At 30.5% G+C, this 20,565-nt stretch overlaps 1 protein-coding gene across 2 annotated transcripts in view; it reads right to left on the reverse strand.

Annotated features, from left to right (window-relative positions):
• LOC109065547 (disrupted in schizophrenia 1 protein-like) overlaps window positions 1-20,565 on the reverse strand; it is a 56,925-nt gene that overhangs the window by 29,628 nt on the left and 6,732 nt on the right. For both annotated transcript variants that reach the window (XM_042769531.1, XM_042769532.1), the window contains exons 2-9: window positions 16,313-17,151; window positions 15,285-15,354; window positions 12,350-12,503; window positions 10,966-11,062; window positions 8,650-8,861; window positions 5,310-5,364; window positions 2,237-2,339; window positions 509-697 (exon numbers count right to left, since the gene is read on the reverse strand). In XM_042769531.1, the coding sequence (XP_042625465.1) occupies window positions 509-697; window positions 2,237-2,339; window positions 5,310-5,364; window positions 8,650-8,861; window positions 10,966-11,062; window positions 12,350-12,503; window positions 15,285-15,354; window positions 16,313-17,151 (1,719 nt within the window). The remainder of the gene's footprint in view (window positions 1-508; window positions 698-2,236; window positions 2,340-5,309; window positions 5,365-8,649; window positions 8,862-10,965; window positions 11,063-12,349; window positions 12,504-15,284; window positions 15,355-16,312; window positions 17,152-20,565) is intronic.

A 20,565-nucleotide genomic window follows, 5' to 3' on the forward strand; every position in this document is an offset into this window, starting at 1 on the left:
TAAAGTTTGTTGATGATTTTAATTAATGTATTACAGTAATAAGTTTTTGTAAAAATGTTTAATTGTCATGAAAATGTCAAAATGAAAAAAAAATGCTACCGAATAAGATTTATTTTTTTTAAGTAATTTTTTTTATTATATTATATTATATTTCTTCATTCTCTTTATGCACATATTAACATATTATGCATATATTACAAATATATTTGTAATATAACATATTAATATATAATTCAACATAATAATAATTGAGCTGCTGTCATATTATACTTATACAATAAAGATTCACTATCAAGGGACAATTTATTCTGTTATTTGACTGAAAACACACAATTCAGAGACTCTGACAGCAAACGTGAGGAACGGAGATGTCCTCTCTATATAAATCAATACTGTAACCTAGAAAACTAGAGAAAACATCTTCATTTCCAGCTGAGACGTCTCTGGACCTCATGAAGAGATGGCTCCCCCCTGTGTCAGCAGAAATAAACTGGTCTGTGTTACTCACCGTACTGGGCTTCTCTCTCCTGCAGCTCCAGTTTGATCTGGTTGTGTTGCTCCTTCATGCGGCTCAGATCCCATCCACTTCCTGTGCTCAGAGTCTTCAGCTTCCTCTTCAGCCCCTCCAGACGATCTCTCTCGCCGTACGCGTTCCTGATTTCTGTCTTCAGTTCCTTCGCGCTGCTGAAGTCATTTCCTGGCGAGAACCAAACACGGAAGCAGAATATTAGATGAAAAACAGCAAAACCATTTGCTGAAACTTCAGAAAGCCACCAGGAATAGTAGAACTATCCATACTGCATGCTCTTTTCAGCATACTAAGATTTGTGGCATACTAAAAACTCACATACTAAATGATACAGATAGCATGCAATTTAAGAAGCAGTCCGAGATATTGCCAAATGTTTACTACATTTTTAAGAAAATGCAAGTTGCCTTAATGTCAGCTGGTTGCCAGGGTGTTGCTATGCAGTTGCTAGAATGTAACTAGGGTATTTCTAAGTGCTATTTAGAGTTGTATGCAAAAGATTAATACTCAGTGTTTGGGGAAGTAACTATTATGTATGTAATAGTTGTAGTGATGCTTGACTTATTATGAAATAAGAGCATACTAATGTTCAAAACTTTGGGGTCAGTTGTTTTTTTTTTTTTTTGGAAAATAAATATATTTTCATTCAGCAACAATGCATTTAATTGATCAAAATTGACAGTAAAGACATTTATAATGTTTATTATATTACAAAATGATTGCTATTTCAAATAAATGCCATTCTTTTGAACTTTTTGTTCATCAGAGAATCATGAAAAATAAAAATTTTCCACAAAAACATCAAGAAGCACAAATAAAAACATAAAAAGGTAACTTACTTTTTATCTCACCATTCTAACTTTTTTGAGGTAATATGCCACAATTAAAGACCTTCATCCTCGCAATTCTGACTTTTCTTCTAAGAATTGTGACACATAAACTCGCAAGTGTTTAAAAAAAAAGTCAAACTTGTTTCTGACGCAGAATAAAATAATAAAACAGATAACTGCAACTTTTTAAGATAACTTTAAATGAAATAATAAACTAAACTAGCATAAAAATAATTCTTAGATACAAAACATTAGTGCCAGATAAACTTTTTGTTGAGAGAATCTAAAATAAAATAATAAAATAAATAAAATAGAAAAAAAAAATCTCACAGCTCTTAATTTTTTTTTTTTTTCATAATTCCGCGTTTAAATCTCACAAGTCAGAATAGTAAAATAAAAACATAGTTTTTTTATTCCGTGGCAGAAATAAGCCTCAAGTTTTCAACATTGATAATAATCAGAAATGTTTCTAGAGCAGCATATATTAGAATGATTTCTGAAGACCATGTGACACTGAAGACTGCAGTAATGATGCTGAAAATTCAACTTTGATCACAGAAATAAATTATATATTAACATATATTAAAATAAAAACAGCTATTTTGAATTGTAATAATATTTCACAATTTTACTGTATTTTTGATCAAATAAATACAGACTTGGTGAGCAGAAAAGACTTCTTTTAAAATGATTAAGAAAACTTACTGACTCCAAACTTTTGAGCACTAGTGTATGTAGGCAGTACTTAAGTATCTCAGTGAAGGAAGGCTGCACTCTTTGAGCTGTCAGTCTGTATTGTCTAGTGCTGTAGAGCACAAAGCGACAGTGACATGTGAAACAGGTTCAGATGAGCGCAGAAAGAGCGCAGAGGTGGTACCTGAGATGGCCACGAGCTTCGCCTCATGAAGGGTCAGCAGCTGTGTTTCACTCTCGCTGACCTTCCGGCGCAGACTAGAGCCCAGTCTCTGACTCATCACCACCTGAACCACCAGAAACAGAGATTAGACACCTGGAGGAAAAGAGCAGTCACTACACTTACTGAGGTTAAAGTGAGTTAAAAAACAACTAAATGTGACACTTTTATCATTTGCTCCATCATATTAGGTCATCACATTTCACATCATCTCCCATCTTCAGATCTTCAGACAGCTGTTCATATTTAGATGTTTATTCATGTAGAAAAATGTAAAAATGTAAAAAGACGAAGGGCACGTCGAGGTTACATAGAGGTTTTAGGCTCTTAAATAACATGGAAATAATTTCAAAAATAAAATATACATTTATTATAGCTAAAATAAAATATAAATCATAAAAAAGATAAAAACATAACAAATAAACCACAAACATTTTTTTGTTAAGAGATTATTGTAAAGAAAATAAAATAAAAATCTTAAATACATATGTAAGAAAATAAAAATTTATTATAACACACATCTGTGCAAACATTTTATAAGAAAATAAAAATCTTAAATACAACATACGTCTGTGCCAAATAATTTTTTTTTAAGATAATATCTTACAGAAAATAAGAAAAGAAAAAAAAATAAAAAAAGCAAGATAAATTTGTGCCACATAGACTTATTATTAAGAGAACCTTTAAAATGAAAAAAAAAAAAAATTATTTAGTTAAGAGAATATTAAATCCAATATACATTTGTTCCACATAAATAATTTTAAAATAATACCCAACATAAAAAAAAAATCTTAAATAAAAAAAACATAATATTAAAAATAAATAAAATTTAAGATAAAATAACACTCAAAATTAAAAAAAAAAAAAATTTTAAAAAAAACATACATTTGTTCCACATAAATAATTTTAAAATAATATCTTACATAAAATAAAAATCTTAAATACAATGCACATTTGTGCCACATAGACTTCACAAACTTTTTAAATATCTTAAATACGACATATTTGTGCCACAAACTTTTTCATTTGACTCACGGAATTGTGAAAAATCTTAAAAATAAATAAAAACAGATTTCTTTTTTGAAAAATCTTAAAACTAAATAAATAAAAAATCCTAAATACAAAACATTTGTGCCAAATTTTTTTGTTACAAAAATAAATAAAATAATATCTCTAAATAGCCACATATTTTGTTTTTTAAGAAATCTTAAAAATAAAATAGAATTTCTTTTTAAAGTCTCAAAAATAAAATAAAATTTAAATCTTAAATACGATATACATTTGTGCCACAAAAAAACTTTTTTTTAAAAAAATCTTATAAATAATAAAATAAAATAAAATAAAATAAAATACTGAGCACTGAGCATTCTGGAAGGCAGTAATGATGGGCCAAATAAAATAAAATAAAATAAAATAAAATAAAATAAAATACTGAGCACTGAGCATTCTGGAAGGCAGTAATGATGGGCCAGATGCCCCAGCAGACCACACACTGGTCGTCCCGATGTGAAGGCGGTTGTGTGCTGCAGACGGCTCTGCCATCAGATAATAGTGCATCAGAGGGCAAAGTCACACTGTGCCATTTTTCAGGCAGCTCGTCTCCTCTCAACTCCACCCGCGGTGAAAAAACAAAGCGATCCCAGACACCAGCTCACACACACACACAGATAAATGAGTGTTTCTCATGCTGCTCACAGGAGGAAAGCAGCTCATTGTGTCTCTGACTAACTCACACACACCACAATGCACTGCATCAGGAACTGGAGACTCACGTCCAGATATTAGTAAAAGATTATTTTCAGAGTGTATTTGGCTTAAAAGCAAGGGGGGTACCGGCACTTCTTTTTTTCCCCTAAAATGTTTTTAAGTTTTTACTTTTAGTCTTTTCTTAAGATAAATATACAATGTGACTTATACACTGATGCACTACGTATGCATTTTTTTCTCTCTACAATGCAATTTTGACCCGATGTGACTTATTTTCCAGAAATTAAGTTATACGCTGCTAAAAAAAAAGAAAAAAAAGTATAAATTATGCAATGACTGATGTTTGTAAATCTTAGTATGCTACATTGTTCTCATATGACCTTATTATGTTACATATCCAGTTATCAGAATGGATATTTCACATTTTTTATTAAATTTTATGAAAAAAAATAATAATAATTTGACCAGTACAATTAAATTAGTAGTTAAAAATAATGTCTAAGATAATTTACGGTTCATTAATCAAACTGGAAATGGAAAAGAAAGACTGGAAAGTTGAGTGCATTGCATTGTGGGATACAGTATCTCCAACAGTGTATAACAGTGTGTATGTTATTCCATTATACACTTCCAGATCAGCATCTTTTTTCTTGCTTTACAGTTAAAAACAAGAAACGGCATAAAGTTACCTGAGATTTTATGATCTTAGAGAATTGTTGTATTGTTTCATTGGCACTTTCACTTATGGTTTAAATTTAATTAGGTTTATGCTTAAAACAAATACATAAATATATATATATATATATATATGAAATTATATACAGGATTGTTCACTCTGAAGGCACATAACAGCAACAATATTTAAAGCAGTAACAGGATTGTTCACTCTGAAGGTGAAATTATATTTAATAAGATTTAATATTGACTGGTTACTGGCTAAAATAAACATCTTTAATACAACAAACATTTCTGCCACATACATTTTTTTAAGAGATTATCATAAAATAAAATAAAAAAATAAAAATAAAAAATTAATAAAAATTAAATACAACATACATTTGCGACACAATTTTTTTTGTTAAGAGAATCTTAATAAAATAAAATAAAATAAAAAATTTAAATACATTTTTTTGCCAAATAAACCTTTTTTTTAAAGAGATTAATCTTAAAATAAAATAAAACAAATACAATAAAATGTTAAATACTTTTAACATTTTTCACAATTTTTTTTTTTTTTTTTTCAAAATATTTTTTGTTAAGAGAATCTTAATAAAATAAAATGCCTAGGGAAAGAAGAGATGATTAATATGTGACTGAAATGTGGACTTACTTTAGCCGTTGCCTCTTTGACAGATAAACTCAGCGCTCGCTCTTGCTCCTGAAGTCTGGAAATAAAAGTAAATTATAAATATCATTTAAACAGAAAATTAAAAAATAAAAATAAAGAAAAAAATTGTATATTAAAAAATAATGCCAAATTAGAGGAATAGTAATAATAATGCTTGACTTAGCAAACACTGCTAATAAATACAAAAAAAGAACTTACTTGAAAATGAAAATGTTAACTAAAATATTTAAATTTAATATATATATTAAAAAAGAAATAACATAAAATGTAAAATATTGAAATAAAAATAAAATAAAATATTGAAATAAAATATTTTCATTACTTGAAATAAAATGTTAACTAAAATATTTAAATTTTAAATTTTAAGTTTAAATAAGAAAAATTAAGTTTACAAAGTTAAACTTTTACTAATTTATTTCAGCTAGTTTCTCATTTTTATTTACATTAAGTTTAAGTACTAAAACTAAAACTAATTAATACAAAATAAATATTTCATAGACATAATAAAAACTACTAAAAATTATGAAAACATTGAACAAAATTACTAAAACTAAAACAGTAAATATAAAAATAAAAACAAAAAAAAAAATAACTAAAAATAAAAATTCAAAACTTAAAAATGAAAATGTTAACTAAAATATTTAAATTTAAAAAGTTTAAGTTTAAATAAGAAAAATTAAGTTTAAAAAGTTAAAGTTTTACTAATTTATAAAACCAATTAACAAACAATTAAATACTTCAAATACAAAAAAAAAAACAAAAAAAAATAAAAAAAAAAAAAAACAAAAAATAAATAAATTTTTTTTAAATAAAAACTACTAAAAATTATGAAAATATACAACAAAATTACTAAAAACTAAAACCGAAAATATAAAAATATGAATGAAAAATATTTTCATTACTTGAAATAAAAATAATAAAAAATATAAACAAAACTTAAATTTTAAATACTAAAACTAAAACAATGAAGTTTACAAAGTTAAACTTTTACTTATTTATTTTCAGCTAGTTTCTCATTTTATTTATGTTAAGTTTAAGTAACTAAAACTAAAAAATTTCATTAAATAATAAAACAAACCAAAAAACTACTAAAAATTATGAAAACATTGAACAAAATTACTAAAACTAAAACAGTAAATATAAAAATATTAACAGAAACTATAACAGTATATCAATGATATTAAAATAACTGCTGTGATTAAACAAAGGGATAAAGCGCCTCCTGCTGGTAATATCCAGGTTTAATAAGTGGATTAGATGTCAGTAACACTTCTCTAAAATATCAGCTATTCCTCATCAAGAGCCTCGAGTGATTCTTCTTAAGCATCACACACAGGTTTTGGACAGAAACTGATATTCATCCACACCAGCATCTGAAAGCATTAACTCTGTGGAGTCTGAAAGCAATATAAATTCATAACTGTGCTGAAAAGTGTGTCTCATTTCCAGAAGGGCCGGGTAAAAATACAATAAAAGAGAGAGGATTGCATGGAGAATCCTGCTTCTCCTCAAAACTCTCAGCGCAGGAGAAAATAAATCTATCTCTCAGCGGGGTTTGTTTAGCTCGGCTCAATGTCATGACCTCAATCTGCACCGTACCTCATAAATCTACATACGCATCAAAATCAATCAGTGAGAGCCCAAACACAGTCATGCAATCTAGAGTTCAATATTTCTCTGCTCTGCTAGAGATGACCTTTGTTTTTCACCAGAATTTCTCCCTGAAACTCCTCCACAAACTAAATCCACTGAAGAGAAGATTTAACTGCGATCTTTAAACGATCACCTGCGGCTTTCTGTTCAAAATTACAGCAAAGAGCTCACAAACAATAGAGGTTTGAATATTACGGTCACTTACTGATGCTATCACAAAAGTATCAGATAATATAATTGAACTTCCACTTATAATTCATTACTAACCCTGATGACATAATGCTGCTGTTTATAAAACAGATCTCTGGGTCTTAAAAATTACTGAATAAGCCACATCACAAGTCATTTGCAGAAAAGCTGATATACGGACACCTCTAAATGTACATCAGTAATAATAATAAATATTATATTCAATTAATATACATATATTAAATATTATAATATATTTAAATAACACTAAACATAAATAGATTTCCTAATTATAAACAAAAATAATATTATCAAAAATAATAATATTAATAATAAAACTAAATCAACAGTAAATCATAAATCATCATTAATATTAATATATATAATAATATATATTATCATTATTAATAATAATAAGAAAATAATAATCAATCAATAGTAAATCATTATGGAAATAAATCTTTGTATTATCACTATTGCTGTTATTGATGATAATAATAATTCTTTAATAATAATGATTATTATTATTTTTAATCTTGGTGTTTTGTTATTATCAATAATGACAATAATAACATAAATAATTTATTTATCTTTGTTATTATTATTGTTAATCATCATCATCATCAATAATAATAAAAATAATAACCAACTGAAGTCATTATAATAAATAATTATTATTATTATTATTATTATTATTATTATTAGTGTTGTTGTTTTTATCAATAACATATATTATTAATAAAATAAATGATTATAAATAAATAAATAAATATAAATAAGTAATTATTTATTATATCATCAATAAAAATTTAATTAAAACAATAATAATAAAATAATTATTTATTATTATTATAATTATATCAGTCATCATCATCATCATCATAATCAATAATTAAAAAAATAATAATTCAGTTGTAAGCCCTTATCATGATAAATCATTATTATTATTGCTGCTACTGTTGTTTTCATTAATAATATACATTAACAATAAAAATATTAATATTTATTATTATTATTAATAATAATAATAATTTACTGGGTTACACTTTATTTTAAGGTGTCCTTGTTCCAGTGCAATTATACATATAAATACTGAGTAATATTACTTAACTACATGTACTTATTATATGGTTAGTGTTAGGATTTGGCTTACTTGCATGTAATTATGCGTAATTAATTGTTATTACAATAGTAAGTAAATGTAACGTGTGTAACAAGGACACCTTAAATTAAAATAAAGTGTTATCATTTATCGTTTTAAACGAAGTTTCACAGTATCAATAATCTACGAGTTATTCTGATTTTAGGAGGTTAAAGGAATCATTTATATTGACTTTGACTAAACCTGCATGACTTTATCTCCCAAAGCTCTGCACTTAGAATGCATCATGCTCTTACGACCATTAGCAGGTCTGAATGTGTGTAAATGAGATATGAGACCTCACATTTTTCCTCATTTTGCTGCTCAGTTTGCTCTCACCTGAGGATCTCTGCGGGTGGAGACACGCTGATCTGGGCCCGGTGTTCAGAGCTGATCATGTCCTCCAGCACTCGAGCCGTCAGCCGCAGCTGAGCCGGATCACAGGCTCTGAGGACGGGCTCCTCCAGCTCCTCCAGCTCCAGCTGCTCCTCCACAGCTCTGCTCCGCTCCCGCAGCTCCTCCAGCCTCCGCTGAACATCACACATCTCCTTCTGAAGAAGCACAACACATACTTAACCCTTAACCTACTACTGAGCTCAAATCAACATCAGATCAGTCGTATGGTCTCAAGTAGGGATGTAACGATTCACTCAACTCACGATTCAATTCACGATTTATTTCTTTTTTTACAAAATGAGATTTAAGACAAATTATAAATTTAATGTGTCATTGTATTATTATTGTGAAATTGAAATATACCACTATAATAATATACTAATATAGCACTTGCATATTATTGTTCTTTAGTTGGTTTTGATTGCTTCTGTTGTCCTCATTTTGTAAGTCTTTGGATAAAAGCATCTGCTAAATGACAAAATTTAAATATAATGTAAATGTAAATAATAAAACTAAATTGAAATTTTAAAACAAGCCCCATATCAAATAAATAAGTAACACAAATATAAGAAATCTCTTCATATAAACAAAATTAGGCTTTGTCTGTGCTCTTTCCATTTAAAATGAGAGGCAACCACTGCATTTTATTCACGATCCAAACAAAGAAACTACATACTATAAACAAGAAATTTAAAGCAAAAAATGAAAGATTTGACTTCAGTTTTGTGAAACTATACATAAAAAAAAATATCAGCATGAAACCGAAACAGCAGACGAGCTGAACAACAGACGAGCTGAAAGAGACGCAGATTCACTCTCTGCCAGCAGGGTGGAGCTTAAAGCGTTTCCTTGGTTACCGCTGTAAACAAAGCAATTAGGAAAACTGCAGCAGGTGGCGCCTTAAAGCGTTTCCTTGGTTACCGTTGTAAACAAAGCGCTTATGAACACTGCGCAGGTGACGCTTAAAGCGTTTCCTTGGTTACCGCCGTAAAACAAAGCCACTTACGCTTACTGCAGCAGGTGGAGCTTAAGGCGTTTCCCTTGGTTACCGCCGTAAACAAAGCGCTTACGAACAATGCAGCAGATGGAGCTTAAAGCGTTTCCTTGGTTACCGCCGTAAACAAAGACGCTTATGAACACTGCAGCAGGTGGCGCTTAAAGCGTTTTCCTTGGTTACCGCCGTAAACACAGCACTTATGAACACTGCAGCAGGTGGAGCTTAAAGCGTTTCCTTGGTTACCGCCGTAAACAAAGCGCTTACGAACACTGCAGCAGGTGGCACTTAAAGCGTTTCCTCTGACTGTGCCTGTAAACAAAGCACTTACGAACAACTGCAGCAGGTGACGCTTAAAGCGTTTCCTTGGTTACCGCCGTGAAACAAAGCACTTATGAAACACTGCATGCAGGTGACGCTTAAAGCGTTTCTTTGGATACCGCTGTAAACAAAGCGCTTAACGAACACTGCAGCAGGTGGCGCTTAAAGCGTTTCCTTGGTTACCGCCCGTAAACAAAGCGCGCTTATGAACGTTGCAGCAGATGACGCTTAAAGCGTTTCCTTGGTTACCGCTGTAAACCAAGCACTACGAACACTGCAGCAGGTGGAGCTTAAAGCGTTTCCTTTGGGTACCGCCGTAAACACCAAGCGCTTACGAACACTGCAGCAGGTGGAGCTTAAAGCGTTTCCTTGGTTACCGCCATAAACAAAGCACTTGTGAACACTGCAGCAGGTGGATCTTAAAGCGTTTCCTTGGTTACCGCCGTAAAACAAAGCAGCGCTGCAATTATGAACTTAAACAAGATGAGACAAGATGAAAATAAAAAATACCATCTAAACTTTTCTAAAGAGACTAAGTTAACCACATACACACATACATACAAACACCTAAACTCCTACCAAAAAAATAACCACTATTTTATCAACCAAACCAACCTAAATCAACACACACATAAATCAACCCCTCGCGGTTAATCGTTACATCCCTAGCTCTCAAGCCAGAACGAGCAACTAGATTTCATGCTGATAGTCAAAAGTCAGTTTCTGCAAGAATAAATGTTTTTATGCCATTTAAAGGGTTTAGATCCATAACCATTGGACAAGAATCTGTAGCTGTGCATCTTAAACACTCGTGCAACAAAGGCTTACTGGTGCTTATGTACTGGAGTCAAATACTCTATATATTAAACATCAAGTGACAAGTTTATATGAAGGTTCTGCTGTCATTATTCATGTTTCAGTGATGATCATATATCTCTGTTCACCTGAATCCTCTGTTTTTCCTCTAACAGCGTCTCTCGTGATCGAGGTTGATTCTGAGAGCTGCCTGATCCCTGATCGTCACTCAATTCACCATTTTGCCTGTTTGAAAAAAAAAATAGATTTATAATAAGCAACTGCAAAACATGACTAGAAATGTGTTATTATTGAACACCAGGGTTATCACATTTAGATATAACTAAAACCATAAAAAAACTTTAAATAAAAATAAAACCTAAAACAAAATAACATAACTTATTTAAAAAAAAAACAAACAAAAAAAACCTCAAAACTAACAAAAATAACTAAACAAAAAATAAAAAAAAAAAACAACAAACCAAAAAAAAAATAAAAAAAAAAAACATAAAAATATATATAAAAAAAAAAAATCTCAATTATACTAATATAACATTTTCGTAAACTAAAACAAACAATAATCATTTTCAGTTGAAAAAAAGATTAAATAAAATAGATACAAATATAAAAAAAAAAAAAACATAAAAAATCATAAATGCCAACTTACCAAAATAAAATAAACTGAAAATGAAATAAATAAAAAATACAAAAATAATTAAAGCTAATAATGTATTAAAAAATAAAATGAAGCTATACAGAATTTTTTTGTTTTTAAAAATACAACAGCACATAAAAAAATTACTAAAACATAACCTAAAATGAGACCGAAAACTGTGAATATCAGAAAAATATTAATAAATAATACTAAAATAACACTGGATCTTTGTCGCTTCTAATCGGTGTCTCAATGACTATAAGAAATTCATTACAGCTGGTAAAAAAAAGTGTTTTAAACAACATTAAATACAATATAAAAAATAAACAAAAAAAAAAAAAAAAAAACAACAAAAAACAAAAAAAAACATTAAAAAAAAAAAAAAAAAAAATTTAAATAAAAAGCACTAGATGCACTAAAAAAATACAATATAAAAAATATATATAAAAAGCACTAGATGCACTACTGGAAGCACTTAAATAACTAAAAACTTCAACATAATAAAAAACAACAGACATATTTAAAAAAAAAAAAAAATTTATATAATAATAAATAATCAATTGAAAATTACTAAAACAAATCAATACTTTGATTCAGTAAGGACGCATTAAATTGATCAAAAGTGACAGTAAAGACATTTATAATGTTACAAAAGATTATATTTTAAATAAATGCTGTTCTTTTGAACTTTCGATTCATCAAAGAATCCTGAAAAAACAAAATGTATCACTGTTTCCACAAAAATAGTTTTTTGAAGACTGGAGTAATGATGCTGAAAATTAAGCTACAGATTTTACAACATATTCACATAGAAAACACCTATTTGAAATTGAAATAATATTCCTCAATATTTGAGTGAGTTTTGAATGTGTCCGAACCTGCAGTGTGTGTCTGTCCTGTGGATGACGCTGTGAACGGCCGTCCTGAGACGCTCCAGGAATCCAGTGAGCTCCGGATGTCTGGACGGTAAACCAGGCTTAAGCATCGCTCGCTCTCTCCTCAGCTCCTCTAGCTTCTTACCAAAATGCTCAGCTAAACACAAACACAATATAGACTTCAGCTTTCAGCAGCCTTTCTTTCATGGCCTGCAACCACAAGCCAAAACACAAATATACACCTGCTTAAGTTCAATTTAAGTCAAAAATGTGACAAAAATACTAAAAGCTATTCATGAAGTACCTTGGTGTTAATATAGTTAACATTTAAAGTTCATATTCTCTTATTTAATCTCGAAAACAGCCATATTTATATCAAGATAAATTGATCTATCCTTATTTAAAACCCATTCTTACAAAAAAATTTGAAGCACTTGTACTCTAATCTGCAACTAAAACACTGCTGGAAATGTCTGAGTGTGTGTTTGTGAGTGTAAGACAGACCATATAAGACAAAACACACACACACACACACACACACACACAGATCAGGGTCTGGGAAAAGTCCAGTTATAAGTCACAAGGTTCGTCACGCTCAAAAGGGGGGAAAAGACTTCCAGCTGACAGATGTAGGTCAATCATCTGATCTGATAGATAAAATAAATATACACAAACACACACCGAATAAACAACAAAACAAACCGAACAATAAAAGAAATCCACGACACACTGGTCCTGCATGATAACTGTGCTCTTGACCAGCAGATGGCGCTGTGCAACACTGAATCACAGATCCTTCTCAAAGTTACACTAATACTGTTTGATGCATGTGACACACAGCCAAAGTCATTTAAATATATACTACAAAAGTCGTTGTTAATATTTTTTTTAAATCAATAAAATAATATTTACTAATATAAAGTTTTTTTTGTAATTTGCATTCTTTTTGTTTTGAAATAGTCTAAATAATGTTTATTAATTTTTATTTATTCAAGTTTATTTATTTATTTATTAATGTATTTAGTTAGTTAGATAGTTTATATTTATTTATTTATTTATTAGATTCATGTATTTAGTTAGTTTAATATTTAGAGAAATGGGAAATGTTGCCTTAGCAACTGAAAACCAGAAAATAATAATAATAATAATAATAATAATAATAAATGTTTTTATATATTATATTATTTCAGCTAATGTTTATTTTATTTCAAGGAACACATGGTTTTAGTTTTTAGATTTCATGGTTCAAATATTAGTAAACAAAAAACAAACCATAAACAAACATTAAAACTTATAATACAAAATACTAAAACACATTTGCAACTATATTTTAAAATATACTATTTAATATTTTTTCTATTTTTGAAATTTTGTGTTTTATAGAAAACATTTTGATATATCCTCCTGACTACCAGAAGAAAAAAAAAAGTTTAATTTAATATTTTTTCACGTCCTTACATTGTTTAGAGCATAAGAACAAAAATGGAAAAAATTTATTTTTGATAAATGATATTTTATTCATATGTTATGCTACGTCCTCTGTAGAGGACAACAAATAAAAAGACATGAATAGACATGAAAAGGCAAAAACAGTGATTTTTTTTCTTTTTAAATCCCCAATCCATTTTTATTTTTTATACCAAACTTTGTATAAAAATGATTCTCAACTATGTTATGAAAGATATAACAGAATGATTTGATATACCATTTTGCTTTATGCAACATGTGCGTAAAATGGCCATAAAGAGTTAGTCCCATTATGCACAATGTATCTATACACTGTATATAATTTGCATATTAATTTGTTTTTGGGGCAACACGTAATGAAAAAGAAGTGTAATATGGGAGTTATAATTGGCAAGATTTTAATAAGAATATATAATATTTCACAGGAATATTAAAACATAATTTCTTTCCCTATTCATTTGTTGTGTTTTCAAAAATGCGTAATAAACATGCTTTAACTCCTGGTGTCCTCTACAGTGGACATGTATGAAATCAATGTCCAGTTTCATAACAGAAAGTCATATTTTGATTTGAAACCCCGTAACATTTTCCTGAGATGTTGATTTATGACAAACAATTGGGAAATTAAATTTAAAAAACTATATTTTCAGTGATGATATTTTGGATTTTATTATTTTTATATTTTCTGTTTTCTCTTTCATTTTAGTTAATTTTTTTTTTTTGTAATTTAATTGTGTTTTTGTCATTTGTATTAGTTTTTTTTTATGTCTGTATACTATTTATTAGTTTATTTAAAGTTATTTTAGCATTTTGAGAAATGAGAAGTAGTTTGATTTTTTACATTTTATTTTATTTCAGCTAATGTTTATATTACTTCAAGTAATGAAAATATTTTTTTTATGGTTTTGGTTTTAGATAACACTAATAATCCTAATGCAAAGATACACATTTCAAATGTGATCCTACTCAGAATAAATTCAGTGCACAGTATGCATACTATAAACCACTGGAATAATATAATTCGACTGATGAATAGACAGAAATGTTCAACATTAAACGAGGTGGACTGAGTGTTACTGCCAATCAAACAAACACGTGGGATGTAGGAAGGGAATACTGATGCTATGAAGTCAGCAATCACAAGATCATGTTTTTGGCTGGGTTTAAGGTCACTATCGCTGAGTACAGATAATCAGCTGGGAGTGTTTGGGTGTGTTTGCACCACATGAATGTGATGAAACCGTCCTTGTGTTCTGTCATCAGCTCTGGACATATCTGGACATAAAACTGGGCTGAAATTCACAGATATGATATAGTATGATCGGTCTTTACGATTAAAATGTGATGCATTAATTATATTTTAGAATAAGAGATCAATTCTGTTTTAGTATTTACACTTAATATGCACACCCTATTAGATCATAACCATCAATAATAATCAAAGCAACACTGAGCGTGTAAAGCATCTGACCTGTGTCATAGTCGTCATCCAGAACCGCTTTGTGCTGTAGTCTCTGAAGCTTCATCATTATGGACTTGATCTGAAGAGGGTAAAACATTATGAATCATTCGACAAACTGTGAAAACCTTATAATGCCTACTGTATCATATTTGTTATGCAGATTTCTAAGGCCTCGATTGACTTTGATATTGTTAGTAATATTTCCAGATGAAGCAGTTCAGCTTTACTTGATTCTCCATCAATCATTTTAGAAAACCAGCGAGTCTCAAATCTGATCTTTTAAGGAGCGTTTATTTGTTCATCTCTCGATCATCATTGGATTGCATTGCATTTTATGTTTTAATCATTTAGACATCATCTTACTAAGACATATTATTGAAGATATAGACTGATATTCATATCATTTTATGTAAGTATGTCCTGTACTGTTATAAAGATGGCATTGATTTACATTACAAGGTATCAGAATTTCTTCATACTTTTTGGCCATATAAATATCAGCTTCTGCACCAAATTTCATATTTTTGCTCAGTTTGTGCCTCTGAATAAAAGTGAGCAGATTCGTTCCTTCATATTTTTACTATATGAGCCATAAAACGCCTGATATTTTTGTTTTAGATTTTGGTTATAAAAAAAAAAAATTCAACAAAAAAAACAAACAAAAAATCACCACAATTAATAAATTATAAATAATTTAGTTCACCTTTAGGCATCAAGTATTAAGGATCAAATTACATTGTTTTCCCTTTGAATTAAGTTTCGTTTTATTGCACTAGTGGCCGATATGCATTCATGTTTTAAGCATAAACTCACTTAATTTAGATATATTTTTCAGAAATCAAGACTTAATATCTAAAGTCTTGTTACCTCACCTGTAAATTTATCTTGATTTAAGAATGTTTAGATGTTTGTACTGGGGAAAAAAGCTTAATAAACAAGTATGCAAATCATTTTTTGCAATGTTATGAGCTTAGCAAACACTAATAAACACAAAACGTCTTGTAAAATGTATTTCTTAAACGTTGTGTTGCACTGACCTTGGTGTTTGTGCGATTGCTCTGCAGACAGTCTTGCAGAACATCCTTGTACTTCTTTATCAGACCGTCCCGACTCTGATCTGAGGACGGGGTTGCACTGTCGTAACCGGATGTGACCGATGAGGCCGAGGTCGAGTCTGACGAGTCGATCGAGAACGAAGACGTGACTTCAGTGTCCAGAGAGCCAGAATCTGAGTCCTGGACGCTTTCTTTCACGTAAGACGCCATGGAGGACGAAATCTGTCTGTCCCGTTGCCAGGGTACGTCCAGATCCACTAGCCACAGCTCTCGGTCCAATAACAGCCCTTTCTGTTGCACCGACTGACCAATCGAGCAAGGCGAACTGCTTAATGAGAAAACCTCATGTTCTGATTGGCTAGTTGGAGCAGTGCTGATCTCTGATTGGCTCAAGTGATTTCCTAAAGCAGTGTGAGGTTTTAAAGCGACACACGTTTCATTTGACGTTTCAGACTTCACTCGGTCCCATTCAGACGGTTTAAACACAGGTTTGTTGGTGCTCGCATCTAACAGATCACTAGTTTCTAGCGACTGCTGAATGAAACTGAAGCTCGAATTAAAAACGTTGGGCGATGGCACTGAGGAATTTTCCTCCACGTCACATGAACAGTGAGTTTTGGAAGAATCCTGGCTGTCGTCTCTCTCGAAAACATCCTTAAGCCATTGCTCGCTGGGTAATTTCGAAGCGCTCTTTCGAGTGTTCTCAGTAGTAGGCGAGCCAGAAACAGGAGTTTTGTCACATGACTGGTTAAGCGGCTCTGAGCGCATGTATCCCGGCTGTCTGCGATGGCTTCCCGCTGCAGCAGTCGGACTCGCACCACCTGTTGAGAACAGATTACTGATTAAACGTCTTAGTCTTGATAATAAAGCGTGAAAGGAGCTTTATTACAGGACATGCAAACTCTCACAATGGCATTTTTGTAAACACACAATGATCCATTACAGCTGTCCTCATGTGTTTCAGCTATGAAACCTCCCTGAGATCGGTGTGTCAAATGCAATACAGCTGTTGAGAAATTAAAACTGATGGACACTTTAGGAAATGCACAGTAAAAACAAATAAATCTTAATAACACATATGGAAATACATTTTACACTTAAAACTTAAATATTGTATATTTTCTGTACATTTTACACTTAAAACTATTTTTTACATTTAAAAATTTACATTTTTGTACATTTTAAAGTTTTTACAAATTAGAAATGCACATTTGTGTGCATATTACACTTAATTTATTTATTTATTTATTTTTTTTTTTTTTTTTTGTTACAATATGTTCCAATATTTGAAATGAATTATTTAATTTGAAAAAAAGAACTCTTTAGGGTTTCTGAAAATAATTTAATTACTTAATTAAGAAAATTAATTTAAACATTTAATTCTTTATATTTAGTAATACTTTATTTATAATACATTTACTTCAACTCATATTTATCAGATAACATATAATCTATAATATATATAGCTAAGATAAATATAAATATAAATATATAATATGAACCAGTATAATTTTAGCATAATTGAGATACTACTATATTTTTTATCAATAGTTTTAATTAGTTTTTAGATTTTTATTTTCAATAATATTTTTGATATTCCATTTTAATTTCAATTTTTGTTGTTTTTGTCATTTGAACTAGTTTTTGTTTTTTTATATGCATATATACAGTAGCTTTTACACATTTTTATTTCAGTATTAGTTTGTTATTTTAGTACGTCAAGTTAAATTAAATGAAAATTACAAATGCTTCACCCTAAAATTCATATTACATATAAATATTAAATTAATTCAAATTAAATAAACACATATTAAAATAAATATTGTTTGAGGGAACCATAATGAGTTGTATTATAGTAAATTAAACAAGTTTAACTAATTTGATACTTTATGAGATGAGATCCATCATCTCTCTAAACTATGAAAGCAACATCTGAGCAATAAAATGTTTCCTCTGGGCAAGTAAAACTGACTGTAAGATGAGCCAAAATGAATGCATAAACAACAAGCCATCATAAAATTATGAACTCAAAACATCAGAGACAAAACAAGTCTGAAACCAACCCCTCGACATCTCTATAGTCAACCAAACACATCGGTCTGTTGTTCTGAGGGTGAAAGGGAGGGATCAGTGGAAAAACTCTCGAATGGACTCTTTGTCTGCAGCTGTGATTGGCTCTTTAAAGACGTTTCCCACAATCCCTCACTGCAGCGACTGCAGAGTGAGAACAGCTGCAGTTCAACGTCTCTCTCGCAGATCTTTCGAACATAAACACACAAACTAACTCACATTAGAAATAACAGAGAGTCCATTCACACGCCTGTGAGACCCGAGAGAACAGACCACCAGACCATCACTGAGACAAAACCTGACCTCCAAAAAAGAGGGAAATGTTTCACATTTCTGTAGTCTGATTTCTGTAGTCTGAAATAGTGTGCATATACTTTTCTTCCAAAAAACAGGAAAAATGATGCCAACGAATCTCTTTGTGTCTTCTGGCAATGCGATCTTTCACCACAATTTACACGGAGCTAATGAAGAGCAGATGAAGTCACTGCTGAAGAATGTTTTCTAGAGAGAGGAAGAGCTGCTTGAGTGAGAGCCAGTATACTTTTGTACACATTAAATATCCTGTGCATAGTGCTTCATCATTTATATCATGAGAGTTTGACACTTAATACAATAAAACTGTCTATATTTTTTAATCAGTTCTTAGCTTTTCACATTTCAAGTCACTTTTATTTATATGATTAAACTATTTATTAATTCAATAACAATTTATAAAATACTGATTTTTTATATTTTTATGATTTCAAGTTCACTTTTATTTATATGATTAGATTAATCATTAGCTTTTCATCAACTCAAACCCCTTGTAGTTCCCCAGTTTGGAAAACCCTGTACTTCACCTAAAATTCCTGTTTCTCACTTTGTTGTTGTTTTTCCTTCAGTGGAAAATTAAGGAAGATATTTTGAAGAATACACAGAAAACAGCAGCATGAATGCAAACATGCAGTGCACATAATTTTTGCATTACCATACAAACACGAGTCCATCACTGTGAACACCTGCACTCTTGTTACACCACACCTGAGATGCACCATCATCCACCATCTGTCACGGACACAGTCTTTAGATATCTCAACCTTCAACAGACGACTAGTAACAGTGATACCACACCACTGAGAAGACTAAAGGCCTGCCTTCCCTTCAAAGGGGAAGGAAATACTCAAAGACTCTGTGAAAACACATGCTTGTCACAATTCCCTAAAAGAAGATTTGAAACCCTCTTTAAAATGATGAGAAGTATATGGGTTTGTTTATATAAAAGTGTCTATGCAAAAGAACTAGAATGTCTGGGTGGTGCCCAAAAGGCTCAAGTACTGTATGTGGTTGCTAAGGTGCTCTAAATGGTTGCTAGGGTGTTCCTATGTGGTTTCCACATTCTGGTCAATTCCTGTCAAGTTGCATTTATTTCTGTAGCGCTTTACACAATACAGATAGTTTCAAAGCTGCTTCAAATCAATTAAGAGGAAAATGACAGTGTTAAATGTTGTAAAATTCATCAATTATGAAAATAATTAACTGTAAAGCAGCTTTACAGAAGGCTGTATAAGTGTCATTATTCAGCTTAATTCAGTTCAATGTTGCTTCAACTCAGTTCAATAACAGTGTTAATGTTGTAAAATGCAATGTAAAAAAATGCAAAACATCAAAAAGCATTATGCATGGGTTGCTAGAGTGTTCTGGAGGGTTGCTAGGGCTTATGTCAAATTTATACAATACAGATCGTTTCGAAGCAGCTTCACATTATTGAACAAGAAAATAACAGTGTTAAAGGGTTAGTTCATGCAAAAATGAAAATTAGGCTGTTTTACTCACCCCGAGGTATACTATAGGTGTATATGACTTTCATCTTTCAGACAAATCCAGTCAGTTATATTAAAAATTGTCTTTGATCTTTCAAGCTCTATCATTGCAGTCAGCGGGTGTTGCATTGCATTTCAGTCCAAAAGAAGTTAAATAAAAAGCGCCCATCCATAAAAAAAAAAAATTGTCTCACATGGCTCCGGGGTTTGAACAAAGGCCTCCTGTAGTGAATCGATGTGTTTTTGTAAGAAAAATATCCATATTCAAATGCAACGCTGACCTCATACGTCATCCGCCCAGAACTGCTTCTGTGTACAACAGTGAGCGCAAGCTAGATTCAAGTGATTATTACGATTTGAATATGG

Source organism: Cyprinus carpio, chromosome A13, assembly GCF_018340385.1.
Source record: "Cyprinus carpio isolate SPL01 chromosome A13, ASM1834038v1, whole genome shotgun sequence".
In the NCBI taxonomy this organism is placed as follows: Eukaryota; Metazoa; Chordata; class Actinopteri; order Cypriniformes; family Cyprinidae; genus Cyprinus; species Cyprinus carpio.